At 33.5% G+C, this 12,979-nt stretch overlaps 1 protein-coding gene across 1 annotated transcript; it reads right to left on the reverse strand.

Annotated features, from left to right (window-relative positions):
- Positions 1 to 3,561: 3,561 nt before the first annotated feature.
- On the reverse strand, positions 3,562 to 4,020 carry LOC130967090 (putative cell wall protein). Its single transcript, XM_057891912.1, has one exon. It carries the CDS (start codon positions 4,018 to 4,020, stop codon positions 3,658 to 3,660), a length of 363 nt encoding a protein of 120 aa, XP_057747895.1. The 3' UTR covers positions 3,562 to 3,657.
- Between the last annotated feature and the right edge of the window lie 8,959 nt (positions 4,021 to 12,979).

A 12,979-nucleotide genomic window follows, 5' to 3' on the forward strand; every position in this document is an offset into this window, starting at 1 on the left:
TTGGTACAAAAATTGGACCCTCTAATTTGTGTACATTCCACAATCTTAAAAAATATCAAAAATTATAATGTTAAAGTATATCACTCATCTTACTTCCATATCTAAATTTTTTAGTCAAAGATTTGATGTAATAATATCTAATATTTTTATATTAATAAGAAACTAATTTGATTCTTATTTGAGAAGGCCAAACAAATATCTAAAATACTTGATTAGTGAAATAGTCATTTATTCACTTAAAAAAAAAATTAAGACAATAATATTTAAGCTTCTTAATTCGATGAAAAATCACCCAAATTTTATATAAGATGGTCAGTACAATATAAAATTGTTAAATTGTATTGCGATTCACAAAGACTAAAAAACCTTTATGCAAATAATATTTACTAGACACTTATTTTATTAGTGAAATTCTAAAACTTCCTCAAATATTCAAGGCATCTTTCTCTTTCGGGGGTTCTGTTGTTGTTTAGTTGTATGAAGGGAGTCGGGGATCTGAGTATTCTTTTTTATTTTAATTTTACCAATCATTAATCTATCAGATCCAAATTTATTAACTAATGACTTATTTGGATTACGACTAATGACTGAGAAATGGGTTGATCACTTGTCTATCCAAATATAGAAAGGCTCATCCAAACCCAAAACGTTCAGTCTAAAAACAAAACCCAAAAACTGAAGTTCGACCCAAGACAAGAAAGGCCAATCCAAAAACTAAATAAGAGAGATCCTCATTTGTCAAGAAGATTCAAAGCTGCTACATTTCGAAAGCAATGGCGAAGCTCAAAGAAAATGACGATCCCAGAATCAAGAAGAACAACAGGAACCATGGCTCTACGGGCTTCTTCGTCTTCGTTGATTACCTTTTCATCTTCATTTTCATCTGTTTCTTATGCTTCATCATCTACAAGTTTATCGGCATTTGAATCCTGATTCGAAATAAAATAAATAAATAACACAATGCATCAGGTATCAACTTTACTCGTTAATTAGATGCTTCATATGTTCTATGTTCATGTCTTAACAAGCATTTGCAGCATTTCCTTGATCTCTTGATTTACTTGTATTCTCATCTTCGATTTAATTAATAATTCTATGCAATCGTGACCTACGTTGCTTTTTCTTGTTATTATTTATGTACATAATGTTGTATCATGGAAATCATTGGATGTAATTTTGGTAGTTGTATTAATTATTATTATTTTGCTGATTTTCTTTTCTTTTCTTTGGTGCAGGATATTTTCTATTTGACATGCCCTATGGCAGATCTGGTTCCAAGCTGCAATGCCATGGCAGGTGTCGGTTTTGGTTTATCAGACTCTACCATGTTTTTCTTGAATGTATCATCCTATTCTTTACTTAGAAAGTTTTGCTCTAGAATCCCAAATTTTGCATAGTTGATTATATTTTGTGAGTTACATTTGATCCCTCCTCACATTCAATTCTACTAAAACAATGTAGCTAAAATACCTATAACATTTTTCTATTTAGTGTTTTTGTATCATCTTCTCCCTTGGCTATGATAATCAAGGATGACAATGTGTGACAGCTAAAATCAGTATCAAAATATACAGGGGTTGGTTATAGAAATCCAAATTGATTTTGATTCTTACAGCAGACTAATCTCTCTTTTCATCTAAGAGTTGTGTTACTTGGACATCTATAATTCGATTTGAATTTAGATCCTCTAAAGTGAGGAGATTAGTAAAGTTATAAAGTGAGTGATTAATCGCTATTGAATTTGTAACTCCGAAACCCTACTTTCTTAATTTAAGAATGATTTACCCTTCACTTAATCACTTTGTCAATTTTCTCACTTTAGAGAAGTTTGATCCGATTTATTTGTCCTTTGAATACCTAACTCAATCTTACTTGTGGAGTTGATGAACTAGATGTCAACATGGTGTACAACTATGAAAAATGAACTAGTTACATTTCCTTTCATTTAATACTTGAATGTGTCATCTTTTCTGTGTTGAGAAAATTTTAATCTGGAGTATCATATTTTCATAGTTGATTTCGTATCACATTAACTGTAGTATAGTAAGGCAATGTAGCTATAACATTTTCTATTTGCTATCATCTTCTGCCTTGGCCATGATACAGAAGGATGACAACTAAATCAGATGAATGTAGTTTTGAGTTACATTTGATCCCTTATCACATTTAGCTTCAGTAAGTCAATATAGCTATAACATTTTCTATTCATTAGTATCATCTTCTACTCATATAGAATGATGAGAGTGTGACGGCTAAAAGGTTGGTTTTAGAGATGCAAAATTGATTGTGACAGCAAAATAATCATTCTTTTTTGCCTCATAAACATTGGAATGAGGGACTTCTTTTGAAAAATGCTGATATTCTGGTCTCTGGATCAAAGGACAAACTTGCTTAATGGTGCTAACTAGTGTCTCAATATCTTTCAAAGGGGAGAGGGCCAAAACTTCGCAATATATTGTGTAATTATGTCTATTTTTTCAATTTTCGCAATATATGGTGCTAACTAATTCTTTGCATGTGATAGACCCTTGTGTTACTTCAGCCTATTGCATGTTGATGGTACACCTACTATGGATTCAAGTGCATCATTTTCTGTCTTTCAGTATGATGTGAGATGCTGAGGAAAAAAAAATGAATTTGTTCCCATAATCCCATAGTTGTTATTCCTTCATGCATTTATTTATAACGTATCATTTATGGACAGTTAGATTTATTTTTAAGAGTGAAATTGGAAGTTTGAAAGGTCTGTGATGTGTTTCAATGTTCAGTTTCAAGGGGATTGATTATTATGTCCTGCTTGGTATCAGTTTTTTGCGATTGCCAACATTAGTTCAGTGTGATGTGTTGCTTAAATATGAAGTCTGCATTAATTTTTGGTCAATTAGTTTGCATTAATTTATGATAAATGTTATACCAAGTAGTACATATTCTTATGTGAATGCTAAAGCCGTAAAGCGCAGTATTTTTTGAATTTTAAACTCTACATTTTAACCAGAAATTTTAAACTCTCAATTTAAATCATTGATATAAAGTATAATAAAATTGAGAATTAAGATTTGTTTATAATGAAGAGTGCATCACTCTTTAGTCTTTACTAATTCTTGAGCAAGTTACCATTTCTAATAACGAAAAATTAAAGCACAGACCATGTTGAGTATGAAAAATATAAACTAACTTGATACCATCAAAGATTGGATCAACGTTCCATAAAACTACCTAATGAACTATCTATTTTGAATAATTTGTTGAATTAACCTAATCTTTTCTGAATATAGAGTTAGTTTACATCTTTTATGATTAGAACTATCAGAATTTGAGTCTTTTATAACCAAAGATGATAGTTTATTCCAAAATTTTTTTAGATATAGCATGCGTGTTAATTACCCAAATTCTTGCCACATATAGAGTATTCATTGACTAATAATTAAACAACAAAAAATATATAGATTACAAGAAAAAACCACAAAAGATGTAGCAGAGCGGTCCTTAGTGTCCAAACCAAGTAGAAGCCAGTGTGTTACAAGCACACATATTTATTTGCAGAAAGCGCACACAAAAAGAAGGAAACAAAACGGGAAAATCTTAATCAAACCATAAGAACAGTCACACCATTACAAATAAACTACTTTAGCTATTGCACTAATGCATGACTGAAACTCATGGATGAACTGAGCCTGGAATTCTGCCACCACTGCCACCGGGAACCGGAACCTCGAATCCGGGGTTTGGTACAAAGGTGTCATCGCCACCGGGAACATAACTGCGGCCAGTTGGTCCTGTTCCTGCGCCGGCTCCTCCACCTCCAATGCCCCGGGTGAATGGATTATTTGGTATAGTCCCAAGAGGTGGAAATCTCACTGGTCCAAAGCCAGGAATGTGCACTCCTCCATGAGACTTGAACAAGAATTTCTTGTCATCATTGTTGGGATTCACAGCAATGGTGCGTGCAGAAACAGAGAAAAGAAGGATGTTGGATATGAGAATAAGTGCAATGAAATAAGAGGAAGCTTTGTGAGCCATTTTTAAGCCAAGCTAGCTAGCTAATATGTTTTAATAGTTATGCTTTGTATCTTTTCTGTGTTGAAGAATGAATTGTAGTGCATGCATTATATATAGTTTCTGTTCTTCGGTTCTGATGCAGAGTTGAGAGTGAACTTTGGCGGCGAGTAAATTGTTTCTCTACTTGATGAGTAAATGTGGTTGGCGGGGATATGATCCCAATTCACAAATGCATGGGGTTGGGATACTACTACTTTGGTAGTTGATCATCACTGATTCTTTTTCAGGACAAGTTCATGAGTTAAAAAATGGTTAAAATGTTGGTGGGAATCTCCTATTATTATTACATGCTATTTGTGGAAGATTGTCACCAATGTTATGGCGGCCACTAAATGGTGCCTTCAGCCCTTCACATGGCTGATTTATGCACCGCGGTCTAATAATAAAATGCTTCCAATTGCTTCAAGCTATATTTCGGAGAAAACTTTTAACTCTTCTTAAAAAAGAAATCTTCATCATTTTCTCTAAATCATTCGATTTTCGATTATTAAAATCAGTCGTAGAGAAATTATTAGTCGGATGTTTTAGTGTTCAACAAATTTTGTTATACAAATCATTCCACACATCATATTATTTATCTATAAAAAAGGATTGATCTAAAAGTTTTAAAAATTTATAAAACTTATGTCTTTTATTAAATAACGATAAAGACTATTTTATCTATTTTTTTGCCAAAATTTAATATTAAAATTAATATGAATAACAAAATAAATAGTTATAGATTGATTTAGTAATTATATTAAAATTTTCTGAGAATTAAATTATCCAATTAAAAATTTTTTGAAGAGTAATTTAGGATATTACCTCATTTTGGATTAGTTACTAAACGATGTTTTTTAGATGAGGGTCTTCTTTGGATTCGGTGTAAAGCAGGATGCTCTCTATGCATCATCTTTCAAGGGAAACAGAATCGGCTGCTAATCATGTAATTTTCTTTGTGCTTGCTAATCATATTCCTTATTCCACTAATTCTTGTATATGACAATGACTTGTGGTTCAAAATGTCCTTATTTATCATAACTTGTGTATGTTGTCAATTCTTCCAAGTCTGGGTGGGGGGCCTAGACCTATGTTCAGATAGACCGTACGTGCATTTTCTTTTTATTCATTCCTATTGAGAAAACAAGCGGGAAAAAAGTTAATTGAAATACGTTATTGTTTTAGTTATTTAATTTGTACACTTAAAATTAGAGTAATATTTTAAATAAATCTCTAAAGATTTAATGATTGGATAAAATTGTCCTTCAAAAAAATTAATTAGGTATTCAATATCTAAAATTATTAGTATATCTCATATAAATTTCTAAACCAGATTGAGATGGTTAACACGACACCCTCTCTCTTACGTGGAGGTTGTAGGCGTGACGTGTCAAGTAAAGCAACCCATGTTACGCTTATGACACATTAATCCTTGGATACTTAACTAAAACGACATCGTTTTAGAACAATGTGAAACGACACCATTTTTAATGAACAGATTTATCTCTTCATTCGTCTCCTCATCTTTGTTCCTCCACTTTTTAGTTATTTTTTTAAAAAAAACCAAATTGAAATATATTTTATAAGTTAAGAGACTTTTTGACTTATAAGTTATAACAAAAATTTTAAGAGATCTATTTGACTTATATAATAATTTAAAAAACATTGCATTTTCTTAACAAAGTTGTTTTATATATAATAATATAATAAATACAAACTAATTAATAAAGTATTAAATTTTGAAAATAATAATTATTTTTATAAAAACAAAATAAAATTATTTATGATAAAAAAAATAATTAAATTTTATATAATTGTTTAATTATACTGGATTAACCAGTTCAACTAGTGATCTAACAGTTAAACTATTGATCCAATAATTTAATGTCTTGAGTGAATCAATTATCAATTCGGTTCTAATAACTATATTTTTATGACTAAGATACTTTATTAGGGTTCGGTTCAAATTTGTTATTTAAGATATTCTGACTTAAGGTTAAAGTTAGTTGTTTAACATATTTTGATCTAAGATACTATACTAGCTGTATTTTTTTTGGAGATACACGTCTATGAGTTCTTCCAAAAACGTAACTACAAATCCCCTAATATTAAACCATTCACAAACGCAAAAATTTTACCTTTCTTAACAACACTGTCATTTTTTTCTTCTAACATGAGTTCTTTCAACACCTTAACTCTCTCATCTAAACCACTATGAAACTTGTGTTAGATTTTTTGGACTCTCTTCCTATGTGGAGAAAAAGTTCAAATGCTAGTATCCAAACCCATGAATAGTTGAAGTGGCTGAGGTGAGTTAGGGTTGAGTGAGAGAGGTCATTTTTGCAAGGAGAACACCAAACACTAGAGAGAAGAAAAGAGAAAAAGTTATTTTCGCACATACACAAAGTTGTCTCTGTAAATTGGTCGCTGCAGATTCGTTAACCGTTGGATCGAGCTCAAATTTGGACAGTGTGTTCTACACACCTGGTTCTTTGTTTTCACCGTTCAGATATTTAATTCGATATCTGTAGTTGGAGATATTGACCACACACATCAGCCCTATTTTTGTGGTATTTTCATCTTCTTGTTCTTGTTTTGTAAGTTTTGAAGCTTAGGTTGTTTGGCTTGTTGTATGCACGTTTTGTGCAGTAATTTGTGACTCTCTTGTACCCTATTTTTCATCATAGTGAAGCTATTTCCTGGTCTTGGTGACTCGTGGTTTTTACTTCTCTCATTGAGGAGGTTTTTCACGTTAAAAATCTTGGTGTGTTAGCTTGTTTCTAATTTCTGGTTTATGTGATTTTTCTCCTACTATTGGGTATTATTGTGCTGGTGTTAATACTTGTTGCGAGTAGATATTGTTGCTCCTCTAATTCTTGCAAGTAGGGAATTGTGTTTTATTCCTATCTATTGGCATCAGAGCTCAGTTTTGGGTATTTGGTTATAATTTGCTTGAAAGATGGAGGCAAATAATTCTACTAGGATGATAAGTTTGAATGGCACTAATTATCATCTATGGAAGGGAAAAATGAAAGATTTGTTGTTTGTCAAAAATCTATATTTACCCGTATTTTCTACACAAAAACCAGAATCTAAAACAAATGAAGAATGGGAGTTTGAACACCAACAAGTTTGTGATTTTATTAGGCAATGGGTGGATGATAATATTTATAATCACATTGCTAATGAGACTCATGCTAGGACTTTGTGGAATCAAATTGAATCCTTGTATGCTTCTAAGTCTGACAATAATAAATTGTACTTGTTGAATATGTTGATGAATTTGAGATACAAGGAGGGGTCACAAGTATTAAATCACTTGAATGAATTTCAAGGGGTTTTAGATCAGTTGTCAAATACGGGAATCAAGTTTGAAGATGAGGTTCAAGGATTGTGGTTGCTAAATACTCTACTAGATTCTTGGGAGACATTTTGTATCTCTCTTACTAATTCTGCTCCGAATGGTAAAGTGAGCATGCAACTTGTTAAATGTGGCATTTTAAATGAAGAGGTGAGAAGAAAGACACAGAATTCTTCGTCACACTCTGAAATATTAGTCACTGAAATCAGAGGGAGAAATCAAAATAGAGTTCAAAAGGGTAGAGATAAAAGCAGGTGCAAATCCAAGGAAAGATACAAGAGTGTTGAGTGTCACTGCTGTCACAAAATGGGTCACGTTAAAAAATATTGCTATCTTTGGAAAAAGAAAAACAAAGGTAAGCAAGAAAAGAAGGATGATAGTGGTAACGATCGTGTATCTTCTATTTTAGATGATCTTCTTACTGTTGATATTGCTGATTATGAGTACAAGGTCAATCTTATTTCTGATGATGAGTTCAGCTGGGTAATTGATAGTGGCACCTCAATACATGTTACACCGAAGAAGGAGTTCTTCACTTCTTATACTCTAGGTAATTTTGGAGTACTTAAGATGGGTAATGATGGCTTGGCCAAGGTTATTGGTGTAAGAAATGTTTGTCTTGAGATTTATATGGGAATGAAGCTGCTACTCAAAGATGTTAGACACGCTCCAGATATTCACTTGAATTTGGTTTCAGTTAAAAGGCTTGATAATGAAGGCTTCGTAAACACTTTCGGCTTTGGACAATGAAAGCTTACTAAGGCAGCTTAGTGGTGGCTCGAGAAAAAGGTACTTCAAGTTTGTATGTGATGCATGCCATGATTGCAAAAGGTATTATGAATGCAATTGAAAGTAAAGAAGTTTGTAGCTTGTGGTATAGAAGACTTGGTCATATTAGTGAAAAAGGACTTAGTTATCTGGCTCAAAAGGATGCTCTTTCAGGTTTGAAGAATGCAGAGTTGGAGAAATGTTTTCATTGCATGGCTGGCAAACAAAGAAGATTATCCTTCAAGAAGCATCAACCTTCAAGAAAATCAGACTTCTTGGAATTGGTGCACTCCGATATTTGTGGTCCTTTAAAGGTACGGTCTTTTAGTGGAGTTATTTACTTTATTACTTTTATTGATGATCATTCAAAAAAGAACCAAGCTTTGGACTTATGTTTTGAAAACAAAGAACCAAGCTTTGGAACAGTTCAAACAATTCCAAGCTTTGATTGAGAGGCAAACAGGTAAAAAGCTTAAATATATTCGCACTGATAATGGTGGTGAGTATTGTGGACCATTTGATGAGTATTACAAGCAGCAAGGCATTAAGTATGAAAAGACACCTCCTAAAACACCTCAGTTGAATGGTTTGGCAGAAAGGATGAATAGAACACTGATTGAAAGAGTTGGGTATATGCTTACTGAAGCTAAGCTACCTAAAGTCTTTTGGGGTGAAGCACTACTTACAGCGGCTCGTGTGATTAATCTGAGTCCTACAATTGCTTTGGACAATGATGTTCCGGATCATGTTTGGTCGGACAAAGATGTCTCGTATGGTCACTTGAGAGTCTTTGGATGCAAAGCATTTGTTCATGTTCCAAAGGATGAGAGGTCCAAGTTGGATGTGAAGACAAGGCAGTGCATTTTTATTGGATATGGTCAAGATAAGTTTGGTTACAAGCTTTATGATCCAGTTGAAAAGAAGCTTGTAAGAAGTCATGATGTAGAGTTTATTGAAGACTAGACCATTAAAGATATTGATAAGGCAGAGAAGAGTCAATTACAAGAGAGCAGTGACTTGACTGATGTAGATCCAGTTCAGCTGCCTCCTTCGTCAGAACAAACAGAGAATCAAGATCAGGAGCATATGCAGCAAAATGAGCCTTTGGTTCCTAATGACCAGGAGATGGGAGATCTAATTGATGCTCCAGTAGATGATGATGCTGATAATCAACCTGAGCTACCTGAAGATCCACCAGATTTCCATCCTAGGAGGTCTACTAATGAGCGAAGACCTTCAACGAGGTATCTTTCTAATGAGTATGTAACATTTACTGATGGATATGTGATCTTGACTAATGGGGGAGAACCTGAATGTTATGCTGAAGCTATGGAACGTGACGACAATAAGAAATGGTTTGATGCAATGCAAGATGAAATGAAATTCTTGCATGATAATCAAATATTTGAACTTGTGAAGTTGCCAAAAGGAAAGAAAGCTTTGCAAAACAGGTGGGTTTATAGGTTGAAGCATGAAGAAAATTCTCAGTGTCCAAGGTACAAGACTAGATTGGTGGTCAAGGGCTACAGGCAGAAAAAGGAAGTTGACTATAATGAAATCTTTTCATCGGTTGTGAGAAGATCCTCTATCAGGACTGTTTTGAGTTTGGCTGCAAGTCTTGATTTAGAGATAAAGCAGATGGATGTGAAAATTGCTTTCCTTCATTGTGATCTTAAGGATGAAATTTACATGGAACAACCTGAAGGTTTCATGGTAAAAGGCAAAGAGGATCTTGTTTACAAACTGAAGAAGAGCTTGTATGGCTAGCTTGAAGCAAGCTCCAAGACAATGGTACAAGAAGTTTGAGTTTGTTATGGCAGAACAAGGCTACAAGAAGACTACTTCTGATCATTGTGTATTTGTTAAACAGTTTGCTAGTAATGATTTTATTATCCTTTTGATATATGTTGATGACATGCTTATTGTTGGTCAGAATGCTTCTAGAATTGATATGTTGAAGAAGCAACTTGCAATGTCATTTGCAATGAAGGACCTTGGGCCAGCAAAGGAGATTCTTGGTATAAGAATCGAGCGTGATAGAAAGGAGAAGAAACTTTGGTTGTCATAGGAGAAATACATAGAGACAATGTTGCACATGTTTCAAATGGAGAAAGCAAAGGCTGTCAGTACTCCTCTTGCTACACACTTCAAATTAAGTTACAAGTAAAGTCCATCAAGTGATCAAGAGAAGAAAGACATGGAAAAAGTTCCATATGCATCAGCCATGGGTAGTTTAATGTATGCTATGGTGTGCACAAGACCGGATATAGCTCATGTTGTTGGTTGTGTTAGCCGTTTTGTTTCAAACCCAGGAAGAGAGCATTGGAATGATGTAAAATGGATAATGAGATATCTTCGTGGTACTTCTAACATGAATTTGTGTTATAGAAGTGATAAGCCTATTCTAGTTGGTTACACTGACTCAGACATGGCAGGAGATATTGATTCTAGAAGGTCCATTTTAGACTTCTTGATCAACTTTGCGAGGAAGATGTGTTGCTTTGTCTACTACCGAGGCCGAGTTTATTGTCATTACCAAAGCGTGCAAGGAGATGCTTTGGATGAATAAATTCTTGAAAGAACTCGGATTTACTCAAGAGAGATATGCGTTATTTTGTGATAGTCAAAGTGCTATACATCTTGGTAAAAACTCTACTTTTCATTCTCGATCCAAACATATTAATGTGAGGTATCATTGGATATGTGATGTTTTGGATGCTGAGTTATTGGAACTTAAAAAGGTTCATACTGATGAGAATGGTTCTGATATGATGAACAAGGTATTACCAAGATGGAAGTTTGAAGTTTGTTGCTTAATTGTCGGATTGGCGGTTACCACCACATAGTCGTGAGGGGGAGATTTGTTGGGTTTTTTTGGGCTCCCTTCCTATGTGGAGAAAAAGCCCAAATGCTAGTATCCAAACTCATGAATAGTTGAAGTGACTGAGGTGAGTTAGGGTTGAGTGAGAGAGCTCATTTTTGCAAGGAGAACACCAAACACTAGAGAGAAGAGAAGAGAGAAAGTTATTTTCGCACAAACACAAAGCTGTCTCTGTAAATTGGTTGTTGCAGATTCATTAACCGTTGGATCGAGCTCAAATTTGGACAGTGTGTTCTACAAACCTAGTTCTTTGTTTTCACCATTCGGATCTTTAATTCAATATTTGTAGCTGGAGATATTGACCACGCACAGCAGTCCTATTTTTGTGGTATTTTTATCTTCTTATTCTTGTTTTGTAAGTTTTGAAGCTTGGGTTGTTTGGCTTGTTGTATGCATGTTTTGTGCAGTAATTTGTGAATCTCTTATACCCTATTTTTCATCATAGTGAAACTATTTTCTGGTCTTGGTGACTCGTGGTTTTTACTTCTCTCATTGAGGAGATTTTTCACGTTAAAATCTTGGTGTGTTAGCTTGTTTCTAATTTCTGGTTTATGTGATTTTTCCTCGCTGCTATTGGGTATTATTGTGCTGGTATTAATACTTGTTGTGAGTAGATATTATTGCTCCTCTAATTCTTACAAGTAGGGAATTGTATTTTATTTCTATCAACCTGTACCATCCAAAGAAGCATTCAAAAAAGCCAATTCAATTCAATCTTCTATACTTTCCTTAGCTTCGCATAACAAAAAATGTTATCAAGTTGCCGAAAAAAGAGTATAATATATATAATATATAAATCAAATAAATTTTTAAAAAATTTTGTTATAAGTCAAAAAGATTTCTAAATTTATAAAATATATGTCAATTTGGTCACCTCAAAAGAAGTAATTAGAATATGAGAGACAAAAGTAGGAGACGAATTTATTTATTAAAAACGACGTGGTTTGGTGTTGTCCCAAAACGACATCGTTTTAGTCACATATCCAGAGACTAATGTGTCCTAAGCGCGACGCGTGTTGTTTTACTTGACACGTTATACCTACAACCTCCACATAGGAGAAAGAGTATCGTGTTAATCAGCTCAACCTAATTTGGAAATCTATGTACTATATATCTAGCAATCTTAGAGACCAGAAACCTAGTTAATTTTGTTGGAAGGACAAATATGTCAAACTATCAAATCTTAGACATATTTGAGGTAAGAGTTATGCTACACATACAAGTCTTTTTGACTTACAAGTCTTACAAGTTTGGTCAAATCTAACAAAAACTACCTTCACCTACTGGAGCGTGATAACACGCGCGTCACTCAACCATTTCCAAAGTGCACTCTCACTCACCACTATGGAAGATACTTCTTCTTCTTCACGTTCATCCTTCTCCTCCTCCTCTTCCTTCTTCTTCTTCTCCTTCTTTTTTGTGTTTCTCCTTCTTTTTCTTCGCGTGTTTTATCTTCATCGATGTTTTTTTTATTACTGTTGTTGTTGCTACATTTTTTTCCTCCTCTTTTTTCTATTGATTTTACAATATTATGTATTTTTTTCTTCTTTGTTTGGTTTTTTCTCCCAAGAAGAATTATAAAAAAACAAAATAAGAAGATGAGGAAGAAGAAGCAGTAGAAGATGAAGAGGAGGAAGAGGAAGAGTTTTGAATTATGCAAAACTTATCAGAATAAAAATACACCCAAAATTTTTTAAAATACACCCAAATATCTTCGTGTTACACCCAAATTTGCTGTAAATACAGAAAAATATTTTTTATAATGCTGCACTTTTTTTTTCTTCTTTTTTTCCTTATTTCTTTCTTTCTTTTAGTTAAATGAATGTAAGTTCATTATCTTTCAAGTAATTCTGCAGCATTTCTTCTTCTTCTTCTTTGTTTGATTTTTTTTATTCTTGTTAAGAGAGTAAAACAAGAAGAAACTTGAGAAG

The sequence above is a fragment of the Arachis stenosperma genome, chromosome 3 (genome assembly GCF_014773155.1).
Source record: "Arachis stenosperma cultivar V10309 chromosome 3, arast.V10309.gnm1.PFL2, whole genome shotgun sequence".
NCBI classification, from domain to species: domain Eukaryota; kingdom Viridiplantae; phylum Streptophyta; class Magnoliopsida; order Fabales; family Fabaceae; genus Arachis; species Arachis stenosperma.

Bases quoted from the DNA above. Each gene is read 5' to 3' on its own strand.
- LOC130967090 (XM_057891912.1), bottom strand. From the start codon at position 4,020: ATGGCTCACAAAGCTTCCTCTTATTTCATTGCACTTATTCTCATATCC.